Genomic DNA, 12,554 nt, shown 5'->3' with positions numbered 1-12,554 from the left:
GTGACCGAGGGAAGAGGTGTAGAGGAGGAAAGAGTCTCTGCCCGGGCGAGAGGTTCATCCCTCCGGCGCAGAAGAGGCTTCAGCCAGGAACATTTCAACATTTCAACAAGACCTCCAACTACTTTGAAGATGGCCTCCGTAAAGTTCACCCTTCACTTTGGAAGGGCCCTCTGGAGGGAGTTCAGAGCTGCCAAAGAGGCTGAATGAGACCCCTGTGGAGGACCTGACTGGTTAGCAGGATCAGTATCATCAGTGCATTTCTGTGGTTTTATGTCTATGGTACTCAATGTTGGTATATACAATTTGGATAAACTGATAATGAAACTAATTGGTATATGTAGTCGTAATATATAGGATAATATATGAAATATTGGACAATGACATGTCCAAATTATTTCTCATATACATTTCTATTATTATGAGTTCCAGAAAAGTTAACAGGTATTTTCCAATATCATATCTGATGTAGGCCTACTCTCAGTTGTCAGGGACACAGAACTAAATGCAGTCTGATAGAACAGCTACAGTGCACCCTACATTAATGAAGATTATAATGTGCAGGTTGTAGAATGCAGCATTGATTCAAGTGTACTGTATGCTCAAATGTATTCAATTCAATTGTAACACATTAGTGTTAAGTACTACTTGAGGAGTTTAAGACTGGCAAAAGTTTTCATGTTATTCTGTTTGTTTCATAACTCTCCACAGAATAATGAATGATCATATGAGGAATATTGTCGCCACCTGTTGTCGGCAGACCTCTGGAGGTTTTGGTGGATGATAGTGATGTGCTTGTGGTTAACAAGCCCGCCTCCATTCCAGTCCACCCTTGCGGCCGCTTCCGCCACAACACAGTGATTTCATCCTGGATAGAGAGTGGGGCGTCTCTGAGCTACACACAGTGCACAGACTGGACAGACTCAGCTCTGGAGTGCTGCTGTTTGCCACAACACTGGAAATGTCAAAGAAACTTGACCAGTTAGAAACAGACAGATATATTCAGGATTCAAAATTATTCTGGGGCTATAGTTTAATTTGTTCCATACTGTTTGCAATACGATAGAGAACTCCAAAAGTCATATACATTTATCACAGCTTGGAAAGGAGTATGTATGCAGAGTGGAAGGGGAGTTTATAGAGGGTGAGCTGATCTGTGAAGAACCAACCTTGGTCATTTACTTTAAAAGTATTCTCTCATGAGTTGACTGGAAGAGACAGGAGTGCTGAACCATCTTCTGCAGGCTTATTTTTAATGGAAAATCCAGCACGGTCCACTGTTAACCCCTTACTGACTGCACACACCAGATCAGAGTGTCCTGGGACCTGATCAGTACCTGGGCTTCCCCATCATCAATTATCCCATTTACAGGTCCTCAGCCTGGGGCCCTCACAGACCAGATTTTGTATATTCTGCACGTTTACCTGATTGGGCCAAAGAAAACTGGTCTGAAGCTGTTGAACTGCTGATGATTTATGAGTATATTTAGGTTACTGTTGTCATGCACATTTATCAAACACTTAGCAGTATGGCCTGTAATCCAGTTTTGATTGATTGTACTGTGATGCATTTCTGTTGATAATTCTTTGTAACTTCTCTGGAAGTGGTAAAAAAAAATGCCTCAGTGTAATTAATGATAATGAAATTTGTTTTAGTGAATGCTGTTTCTACTAGAACTGAGCACGTAGATATACATTTTTCTTTTCTGGAAGGTCTGCCTTAAATATAAACACAAATGGGATTGGATTCCTTCTCATTTTGCTTTCAAGATTGTTTTACTATGAATAATACAGTTTTAATTTAAAGATCTCCTCCAGACATGTTTTAAGACATAAAATCACCCTGCTTGGAATAATAATGTGTCTCTGATATGTTTGGGGGGGGGGGGGGGGGGTGTTCACAAAAAGTACAAATGATGATGGTATAATCCTTAAACTGGGATGAAGTCATCCTCTCAGCCTGACTATATAAGCCTCACAATGCCTGTGCAATACCCACAAGGCCTTCTCAGAGATCGTAACACTGTAAATAAACGATACCTCCAAGGGGACTTAAAACTATTCAGTGTGCAGATAATACTTTGTTTCACACATTAGAAGTATAGTTTCTCCATGAATGTTGGAAAAAATGCATCTTAAATATTACATTTTCAAACAAAACCAGCTTTTCACTTTTTACTTTCTGCAAAGAACTATGCAAAATTTGGTAAATTTTAATATTTTCATTTATAACTATTAACTATTATATTTAGTTGAAAGTTTAGACCGCCACTGTATTTCCAGTTAACATAGGAAACTGCTTTTGCCCTACAGTGTATTTAGTCTGATCCATTTTATATAACAAAAATAATAACCATTACACAAATTTACACAGCTTAACACATTAAAGTCAAATCTTGCATTCATGAAAATATTAAAGGTTACAAATTTACAAGCTGTCTAGTTAAACAAGTGATGTGCATGATAGGCACAATAGTGTCCTTCAGGCATGTCCTTCCCTAACAAAAATGTGACATTAAGTGGAAGTTATTCATTAAAGAGGTTTGTGTGTTGAAGTTCTGTAGATACTCAATTTTGTATTTGAATGTGGTTTTAAATTGAACATTGTCAAACCAAGATTACTGAAGTATGAATGTAATAACAGTGGAACCTGGCGAGATGTTAGAGTCAGCTGCTCTAGAGGCGCTTGAGCGCATGGTCCAAGCCAGACAGACTCGACAGCAGCTCTCTGGGCTTCACAGGAGTGTGCCTCCTCCCAGCAGGTCTAGGAGTTCTTCAGCTGCCCCCCAGCGCCGCTCTCATCCACAGTCTTTCCCCAGGGGTAACCTTATGTCTCAGTGGCCGGTTCAACAGCCTGCTCAATGAGTGACTCAGGGCTTTCGGGCCCCTGAGCGACTGCCCTCTAGACAACCTCAGACCTTGGATGCTGCCTGTTGCCCCCCCAGGGCCTCTAGAGGCTGGGGGACCAGGCGCTGAGTCCGGCAATTTTTCCCAGCAGCAGCTCAGCTGATTCCACCACGGACCCTTGGGTGATTTCCACCTTAACCCAAGGGTACAAACTTCAGTTCCGAGGCCGGCCCCCAGCCTTTGGCCGGGTCAAGATGACCATCATACGTGACCCAGCAAAATCTCATGCCCTCAACCAGTGGTTGTCCACCCTCCTGGACAAGGGTGCCATCGAGCCAGTAGATCCCCTGTCACCACCCGGGGGGTTCTATTCGACTTACTTTCTTGTCGAAAAGAAAGACGGCAGACTCCGCCCTATCCTCGATTTGAGGGGACTCAACAGGTTCCTGAAGGTCTTGAGGTTCCCCATGCTCAGCACTGCAGAGGTTCTGCGTACTGTTGCCAGAGGGGAGTGGTTTACGTCAATAGACCTGAAGGATGCCTACTTTCATGTACCCATAGCACCACACCACAGACAATTTCTGCGGTTTGCCTTTCAAGGCTGTCATTTTCAGTTCAGGGTGCTCCCATTCAGCCTCTCCCTTTCTCCACGGGTGTTCACCAGGTGTGTGACAGTAGCCCTCTCACCCCTGCAGTTGCGGGGCATGAATATCCTGCCATATCTGGATGACTGGCTTGTTTGTGCTACTTCTCTTCTCACATGTGGCCCACCTGGGTCTCAGAGTGAATTTCTCAAAGAGCTGCCTGGTTCCCTCACAGAGTACAATCTTTCTGGGGGTGACTCTGGATGCTGTCGCCATGAAGGCCTGTCTGTCGCCTTGGAGTGTGGACGACATCATCCTTATCCTTTATTACTTTTTTAAATCTAGAAATCTTCAGAATTTAAAAGTGAACACTATTTCTCACTGTTGCTTGGCAGAAACACTTGATAATGAATCACACCTCTTTTTCCCATGAATCAAAACTAATCCAATCTATTAAAGTTTTCTTTGTCATGCAAATAGCTATGCGATGCTGCAGCTGCATCCAGCTCCTATCTGTGGAGATAGAGAGGAAATAGAGCTATAAATAAGAGGCTCTATCTAGAGGGGCTGGAGCAGAAGAATGCACTCACATACCTCCAGCTGTGACATAACCTCACACAAGTGCCGTTTTACATCATTCTTCCATACTCGACTCCTGAATCAAAATATTTCCTTTATGGGCCAAGCACAAAATCTTCACGAATGATATTCCCTGAGTTCTGACCATATATGATATTTGCTTTGGGAAAGAATGTTTTGTAAATGAATAATAAGTCAAATGTTCCTGCTTACATGAGTGTATAACCTCTTAAGGTACAGTGTACATCAAGGAAAATATACAGTAAAGTGGGTGGCACAAATATGGAGCTCCTCTTTGAAAGCCAGTGGCTCAGTAACCCCAGTAGCTGCTCATGAATGACTGCATTGCTCACCATAACCCTACAAGGAGACAGCTGGGCCAATCAGGACGAAGCACTGACACTGACAGGCCACTCAGACAGCCAGATCAGAGACAGAGCCCGGCTGGTAATACCATCAGCTGTTCCACACGTTGAGGAGGCTCAGCTCACATACCAGCAGCGTGGTTCACAGACATATACAATGTTTTCATCTCCTTAACAAGACACCGGTGAAGCTGTCTTGGGTGGGCCATCATAATGGCTGGCTGTGAGTGTAGTTGAGGAATATGAGAGGTGTGTCCCTACTTGCTGTAAAGTAGCACATTATGGATCAGAATAGTTGAAAATACAGTGTTTTAAGAAACAGTAATTGATATTCAAACTAATTGTTGGTTTTTGATATATATATATTTCCATGACTGTAAATAAATGAACACATGCAAGTATGCTGAAGTTAGATATTTCATAAGTTTCAAAAAATATACATACATCTTTAAAATGCAGATTACTCCTCATGTTAGTTTCAGAAATGATGTTAATATATATGTTATATTAGTGAATTAAATAATACAATAAATAATCAGAATGGAGACAGGTGCTTGATTTGATAAGGGCCCCCTCCTTCCTTTTCTGTTCAGACCATCCAAAAGTACTCCATCATGTTTATCTTTATGAACTTTTTATTCTCTACCAACATTTCATTTAAAGTCAAATGATTTCATTGTAAAGCAGTCTCATCCTTCTATGTAAAACACACTTTCCTCTAGCCTGTTGAGTTTAGCTGGCAGTTCTTATTTGGACTTGTGTGAACTCTTAGCCCCGCCCCTGGTCCCCAGACCTAGTGTGGATCCTATTTAAGGGGCTCTCCTCTCCCTCAGCCTTTGTCCCAGTGGAAGCATCCGTCTACAAGTGCACCTTGGTGAGTACATTTCACAGCTTGTTTGATTCAGGAAATTTGTGTCATTTGTGTTTTTAGCTTCATGAAGTCCAGTAGTTGAACTTAGAGCAGGTGATACTTGGAGCAATACATGGGTGATATAACTTGAGCTAAGTATTGGTCTTCATTATAAGTTAAGAACAGTGAAAAGTGGTTTTGCTTGATGGATTACCATGGGATGCTAAAATTAACACTGTCATTAGATTATGAGATGTGATGAATACATTCAGTGATGTGGGAAGGAAAAGATAGAACTATATGCTCTCATTCATTCAAGTGAATGGGAAGGTGTATCCAAACTTTAGACCGGTACTGAATATCTCGGTTGTATAACTGTAATGGACTGTCAGAATAGTGTACAGAAGTTGTGATCAAGTTTGCCAAATGTACTTATGGCCCAATGAATGAAGTTAATAGGAAGTTGAGCCATGGACCCATGTAGTGAAACAAAATTGTCACAGTGTGGTGACAGATGGGTGCTAGCTCTGAGACTGGTGCTTACAGACCTGAAATAGCAGGAGATCAGATAGAAGTGTCACTTGTTTCACCCTGTTAAGCACAGTTGGGGTGCAGAGCTAAAAATAGATCACAGGTCCCTCTGTTATGCCCCTTTTTGGTGCTACCTCAGCAGCTCTGATGTTGTAGGAACAATCATAACAGTTGAGATATGGTATCAGTAGTTGTACAACAAAGTTAGGTCCAAAATAGCATCCAAACGCATGTCTAATTAGCCCTCTAGATAGCACCCATTGAGGTGGGTTGTATTGGTGTTTGCAAGAGATAATAACTAAAGAACAGATATGAGATAGTGCTAGCAGGTCTTTAAAGTCCCACTGGAAGACTGCTCATAGCTACATATACTAATCATACGAGTGATTGATTTATTATGTCACAGACTTTCTAGATAAAGCAGGTCTAGTCATTTCATCACATCATCAGCCTCTCCAGTGATAAAGTGTTTGTGATTGTTCAATTATAGTAGGCCTTCATGCTATGCATCCTTTGACTGGCAGTTTAGACAGCTGCTGCTAACACCCAGCCTAAGCCTTGTTTCTTCCTTGTGCTTCCATGCTGCCACTCCCACACATTTCAGACCACCCCAGTAAAGCCTAATCATGTGTGACGACGATGAGACTACCGCCCTTGTGTGCGACAATGGCTCTGGCTTGGTCAAGGCTGGATTTGCCGGAGATGACGCTCCCCGTGCTGTCTTCCCTTCCATTGTTGGAAGGCCCCGCCACCAGGTGCGCTTTCATATGTCCACCACCAGTGCCAAAAAACATTATCCTGTGTGATAAGAGGTAAAAATTAAGATTATTTTCTACCAATGTCTTATGTTCCTCTCGTGCTTCCTCTCTCAGGGTGTGATGGTGGGTATGGGTCAGAAGGACAGCTACGTAGGTGATGAGGCTCAGAGCAAGAGGGGTATCCTGACCCTGAAGTATCCCATTGAGCATGGCATCATCACCAACTGGGATGATATGGAGAAGGTGTGTGTTGACAGCGAGACTTATTTACAACATTCATGGCAGCTGAACTACCACATCTTTGAGAATTAACAGGCTTGACACAATCATAAAAGAGCTGCCTGTTTTTAGAATCTGTGCTTTATTTAGAAGACCTGGTTGTTGTTTATTCAGCCAAGAGTTGTCTCAGCTGTAACATCAGCTGTTCTTTTTCCCCTCTTAGATCTGGCACCACACCTTTTACAATGAGCTGCGTGTGGCCCCTGAGGAGCACCCCACCCTGCTCACTGAAGCCCCCCTGAACCCCAAAGCCAACAGGGAGAAGATGACCCAGGTACTTTATAGTCACTACTCTCCCTCAGTGGTTTTGTTTATTCTTAGTTTAAGACAAATCTTTGACATTCTGCTTGCTTTTTCTTGCAGATCATGTTTGAGACCTTCAACGTTCCCGCCATGTATGTGGCCATCCAGGCTGTGCTGTCCCTGTACGCTTCTGGCCGTACCACTGGTTAGTACAATGCAGATTTGTCACATGTACTCAATTTAGTCTGTGGACACTTATGCAGTGACCTACCTTACATTGTACAGATCCAGTATTTATCTATGAAACAGAAGTATGAGTGTTGTATATTCACACTCCGAGGGTGTCTGTCATCTCTAAGAATTCTTGTCTTGTTAAAGAGAGGTGTTAATCCCTCTTGGGCAGGGTGTGTGCCTCATGATGTTAGCAGCATTATATAGTTCATAATGTACATACTTGAAGAGGGCAGACCTTTATTTGGCTGCCAATACTCACCTTCACAGGCATGTACTGATTTACTATGGGTCTTTTCTGTTTGCTAAAGGTATCGTGCTGGACTCTGGTGATGGTGTGACCCACAATGTGCCCATCTATGAGGGTTATGCTCTGCCACATGCCATCATGCGTCTGGATCTGGCTGGTCGTGACCTGACCGACTACCTGATGAAGATCCTGACTGAGCGTGGCTACTCTTTCGTCACAACTGGTAAATCTTCCATCATCATGGTTAATTAGTTCAATTTGTATATGAGAGGTGGACATGCGTTGTTTAATAATACTTGAACTTTCCGCTTCTTAGCTGAACGTGAGATTGTGCGTGACATCAAGGAAAAGCTGTGCTATGTGGCTCTTGACTTTGAGAATGAGATGGCCACCGCTGCCTCCTCCTCCTCCCTGGAAAAGAGCTATGAGCTGCCCGACGGTCAGGTCATCACCATTGGTAATGAGCGTTTCCGTTGCCCAGAGACCCTGTTCCAGCCCTCTTTCATTGGTGAGTCATGCTCATCACTTATTGGTTGCATTTGTTTTTTGGAGGATGTAAGACATGCAGTATTTTGTCTCTGTTACAAAAATCATCTTTTGTGCTTGTCCCCTACCAGGTATGGAGTCTGCTGGTATCCATGAGACCGCCTACAACAGCATCATGAAATGTGACATTGACATCCGTAAGGACCTTTATGCCAACAATGTGCTGTCTGGTGGTACCACCATGTACCCTGGTATTGCTGACCGTATGCAGAAAGAGATTACAGCTCTGGCCCCAAGCACCATGAAGATCAAGGTGAGAGAACTCCAAAGCATTTTAATTGTCAGGTTGACTAACAAAGTGACTGAACACTCAATAAAACTTAAATTGTGTTTATTCCCCATGTAGATCATTGCCCCACCTGAGAGAAAGTACTCCGTCTGGATCGGTGGCTCCATCCTGGCTTCTCTGTCCACCTTTCAGCAGATGTGGATCAGCAAGCAGGAATACGATGAGGCCGGCCCCTCCATTGTCCACAGGAAATGCTTCTAAACACACAACCAACCTCCTTTCGTCCATGCATTTGTACGTTATTGTCTCCTGTATATATATGTTTATGTTCTGTTGTAATAAAGATAAGCCCTTGTGAGAGTATCTGTTGTACTGTGTCATTAAAGAAAATTTGCAACATGATCAGTCAAAGGTGAGGTATTTGTGCTGTACCTAAAAGTGATAATGCAAGGACCTGCTCCAAGAGGAAACTTTATAATCTAGGAAAACTTTCTTGGGTAAAATCCAGAACAAAAAATTAAAGAGGAGATACGTGATTATCATTTGGTTTCAGACATGCACAGTGAAACAGCTGTCACAATCAACCTAAAAATGCTAACTTCAGAAGTAACATCACTGTAAAACATACAATACTTTGCACAGCTGATAAATATTCAACACAAAATTATTACTTCATTCTAAACTGAAGCCACTGTGCCAAAGAATAGATGCTGGTAGTCTGTAGATATTGTCAGTTTTCAAAACTTCCTGTGGGGGTACCATGCTTACAGCAATGCAAATGCACAGCATAATGAGTGGCAATGTCATTAAGCATACTAGACTATGACAGCAAAAGGTGCGTACATCAAAGAGCCTGCGTGTCAAGAAAATATGACTTTGCATTACACACAATACATATCTTAAAGGATGACCAAGAGTTTGCAGAAACAGCGAAAGGACTTTCACATAGTGGTTGAAGACATAAGTTAAGCTCGAAAAATTTAACAAACACTTCAATTTTTTCAAGGTGCCAAAGACCACAACCATTAAAGATAAAGATAGATAAAGTTGTTACAGCTATTAATAATATGAACAGTGAGGGGCTCGAAAATGGCTCTTGCCACAAATTAGACTGAGGTTGAAATAGCTTTCTTTAAGCCAGGACCGAGAAAATGACACAGGACATTTTATTTTTATTTACCAATTGCTTCACAGTAGGAAGTGTTGCAACACATTCATCTCTTGGCCATGGTATGCATTATGATTGGTCTTTTACTGTTTTCAGTCTCAGACAGTGTTTTCTAAAGCCAAATTCCTTAATTTGTTTTTGTTTTTTTTAAAGATTGTTTTCCGGCATAGACACCTTTATTGACAGTAGAGAGACAGGAAACCACAGGGGAGAGGGGGGGGTTTGACATGCAGCAAGGGTCCACCGGCCGGGACTCGAACCAGGGTCTGCGGCATGCGCTCTTAACCTCTCAACCACCTGCATGCCACTTAATTTGTTTTACATTTAATGTCATATCACACACACAGACACAGTCCTTTTTGATCGTTTAGAGGGAATAGCTGGGTGCGACGGCCCACTGTGTGGCTGGCCCAGTGATTTCCCCTTCTTTTGTTTATGGGATCTCCATCCTCTTTTTGTTGATACTTTGTTTTTGCGTTCCACTGTTTGATTTAAATGAACTTTTGTTTCATTAAGAACTCTGTGTCTGAGCATCCTTTTAAATATGTTATGCCCTCTCTGCGAGCATGTATGTTAGGGGGTCCGTAACATATTTACACACAACTGTGCTATAAGTTCAGAATCAGAGAATTAATGAGCTTTTTATCGTAATTAGAATCATCTGTATTGGCCAAGTATGTTTACACATGCAAAGACTTCACTCTGGTTTAGTGGCTTTCAGGGCAAAATACACAGAATTACAATACAGCAATTTTCTGAAACATACACAAGGAATGAGTACAGAGGTTAAACTGGGAACTGTAAACAGAATACAAACAGTGCAAATAAGTGAAGAGTGCATGGAATGCTGAGATAAATACCTGATAAAATTAATCAAATATGGGCTTTTAGCCATCACAAGATATATAAAATGTACAGATCATAGGTACACATGCAGCTTTGTGCTTTTTCCCTTGAAGAGATGAAAGTGCAACTGTATTGTACATCAAATGCAGTACGCCGGTCTAAAACAAAACACCACTCAAATGCTAATTTGGTCTAACAGAAACCACCCCTCCATGCTAAAGGATAGTATTGTGAACAATGAAGTCGAAGCACGCTCTGCTGGACAAACTACGTAACGACACCATATCTAAATCACCCCAAGCATCAATTTCTGTATTACATGTTCTGTACAAAGTTTTCATATCGCCGATACCGATATGAATATATTTCAAAAGGAACAGAATGACAAATTTATGTTAAATTCTATTTTTTTTCTTTAGATCCTGCACATTACTTTCCCTTTCTTTCACCTGGAGAGCAGCACCAACTGCAACTTTGACTTCCTTCAGATTTTGATAGGGACAGCACCTCAGCCTACATGATTGGAAAACACTGTGGCCAAAATAACCCAGAAGAACTCTACAGCTCCCACAATTATCTGTATTTCTGGTTTCACACTGACCACTACATTAGCAGTGGTTTCACAGTTGTTTGGCAGTCTCAGGATCCAGGTAAGGGCATTTAATCTATTCTGGTTTGGTTAGGGAGAGATCATTGGCTCCTCCAGTTTGCATGTCAACGTGTCCTTGGGCAAGATACTTAACCCCAAATGGCTCCCGATGGCTGTGCCAGCAACGTATTAATGTTAGTTCCCCCCTGATGAGTAGGTTGGCACCCAGTGTGGCAGCCCCTGCCATCAGTGGGTGAATGTGACTTGTAGTGTAAAAGCACTTTGAGTAGTCAGAAGACTAGAAAAGCACCACATAAGGGGACGTCATTTACATATTAATTCCTAGTATGTTATTTTTATAACAATCAAATCTAATTAAAACTTTAAAGATACAAGAAAAATATAAAAAAACTAGATTACATTTTGAATTATATATGGTACAATTGTGGTATGTAACTGCAGCTGTATATTGTATGGACTATTGTGATGATGAGTAAAATTACCACTTATAAAACATGGTGATTACTGGATCATAAGTGTTTCCATAAAAGTGAATTCAAATTAATCATTCAGAATGAGTTATTCTCTGTTCTTGGCAGCATATTTGAGCTGCTGTATTCATATTTAAAACATTTTCTACAAGTAGAACCTGATAAGCTTACCAGGGGCCTTGTTCAGGAAGCAGGTTTAACTAACTCTGAGTTAAAACCTTAAGTCTAGGTTGACCAACTCTGAGCTTTCAAACTCAGAGTTTTCACTAAACCTGCTTTCTGAAAACAGGCCCCAGGTGCAGTACAGTGGGCAGGTTCATTCAGGTCAACCACAAACAAGTATTTCGGTCCTTGTTGATCATTTTAAGGGGGGGCTGCAGGCTATAGTGGGAGCAGCCACTATATCAACATGTTTCCTTAATGTTTGATGATAGATCATGGTCATTTTATGAGTTTGTAAAATAAATATATTACATATTGCACCTTTAAGGACGCACAATAGGAAAAATAATAATGCATAGCAGTCAATTGCCTATGGACATAAATACTCAGACCTCCTATGTGTTTTATTGTAATAAAATAGCAATGTTAAAATAAAATATTCACATATTAAGGAAAAGTCAGGGTACTACAGGTAAATGGGTTTTATTTCAACAAAGTTATGACACTGAAAAATTCAACAACGGACAAAATGACTTGTTACTTCCTATGGTTACTTCATGTGCAGCCAATTCACATGATCAACTCTACATTTCCAATTTAATCGATATGTATGTGTTAACAAGTATTTTACATACAGTCTATGGTATTAATGCATGAACTTGTGAACGGAGACCCCTCAATGTTGGGGAGTCTGCAGGTTGCAGTTGCCAGTCAGAGCATAGACTGTATGAGTCTTCTCAGTTGGCTGCCTTGGGCGATACAACACACGCCCCCGGTGAATGTAATTCGAACCGTTTCCAGCCAATCACAGTGCAGAGTTTAGCAGACCGCCGCTGTTTGAATGCTCTGCGGAAACAACTTCGCAACCGACCGGAGGAGACAACCGCTAGCACAATGCAGTTAGCTAGCTAATTATGTAATTAAAGCCGGCGTAATTCAAACAGTTAACTGTCTGAGAAGAGTTGAACGGTAATTTTAAGTTGTGTGACAGTTTTGTTTTTGAGCGAGG

At 41.6% G+C, this 12,554-nt stretch overlaps 1 protein-coding gene across 1 annotated transcript; it reads left to right on the top strand.

The window, feature by feature from the left end:
* Positions 1-6,625: 6,625 nt before the first annotated feature.
* Positions 6,626-8,646, top strand: actc1b (actin alpha cardiac muscle 1b). The gene is made up of 7 exons (XM_062439974.1): positions 6,626-6,754; positions 6,954-7,064; positions 7,154-7,238; positions 7,576-7,737; positions 7,831-8,022; positions 8,132-8,313; positions 8,407-8,646. The coding sequence occupies exons 1-7, from the start codon at positions 6,632-6,634 to the stop codon at positions 8,548-8,550; spliced, it is 999 nt and encodes a 332-aa protein (XP_062295958.1). The 5' UTR covers positions 6,626-6,631; the 3' UTR covers positions 8,551-8,646.
* Positions 8,647-12,554: the final 3,908 nt, after the last annotated feature.

The sequence above is a fragment of the Scomber scombrus genome, chromosome 19 (assembly GCF_963691925.1).
Source record: "Scomber scombrus chromosome 19, fScoSco1.1, whole genome shotgun sequence".
NCBI classification, from domain to species: domain Eukaryota; kingdom Metazoa; phylum Chordata; class Actinopteri; order Scombriformes; family Scombridae; genus Scomber; species Scomber scombrus.
The sequence above is the reverse complement of the archived record's forward strand: the minus strand, read 5'-3'. Positions and strand labels throughout refer to the sequence as shown.

Coding starts and splice junctions, on each gene's coding strand:
- actc1b (XM_062439974.1), top strand. CDS start 6,632: ATGGTGGGTATGGGTCAGAAGGACAGCTACGTAGGTGATGAGGCTCAG. Junction 7,065..7,153: donor ACAGGGAGAAGATGACCCAG/GTACTTTATAGT, acceptor TTTTTCTTGCAG/ATCATGTTTGAGACCTTCAA. Junction 7,738..7,830: donor CTACTCTTTCGTCACAACTG/GTAAATCTTCCA, acceptor TCCGCTTCTTAG/CTGAACGTGAGATTGTGCGT.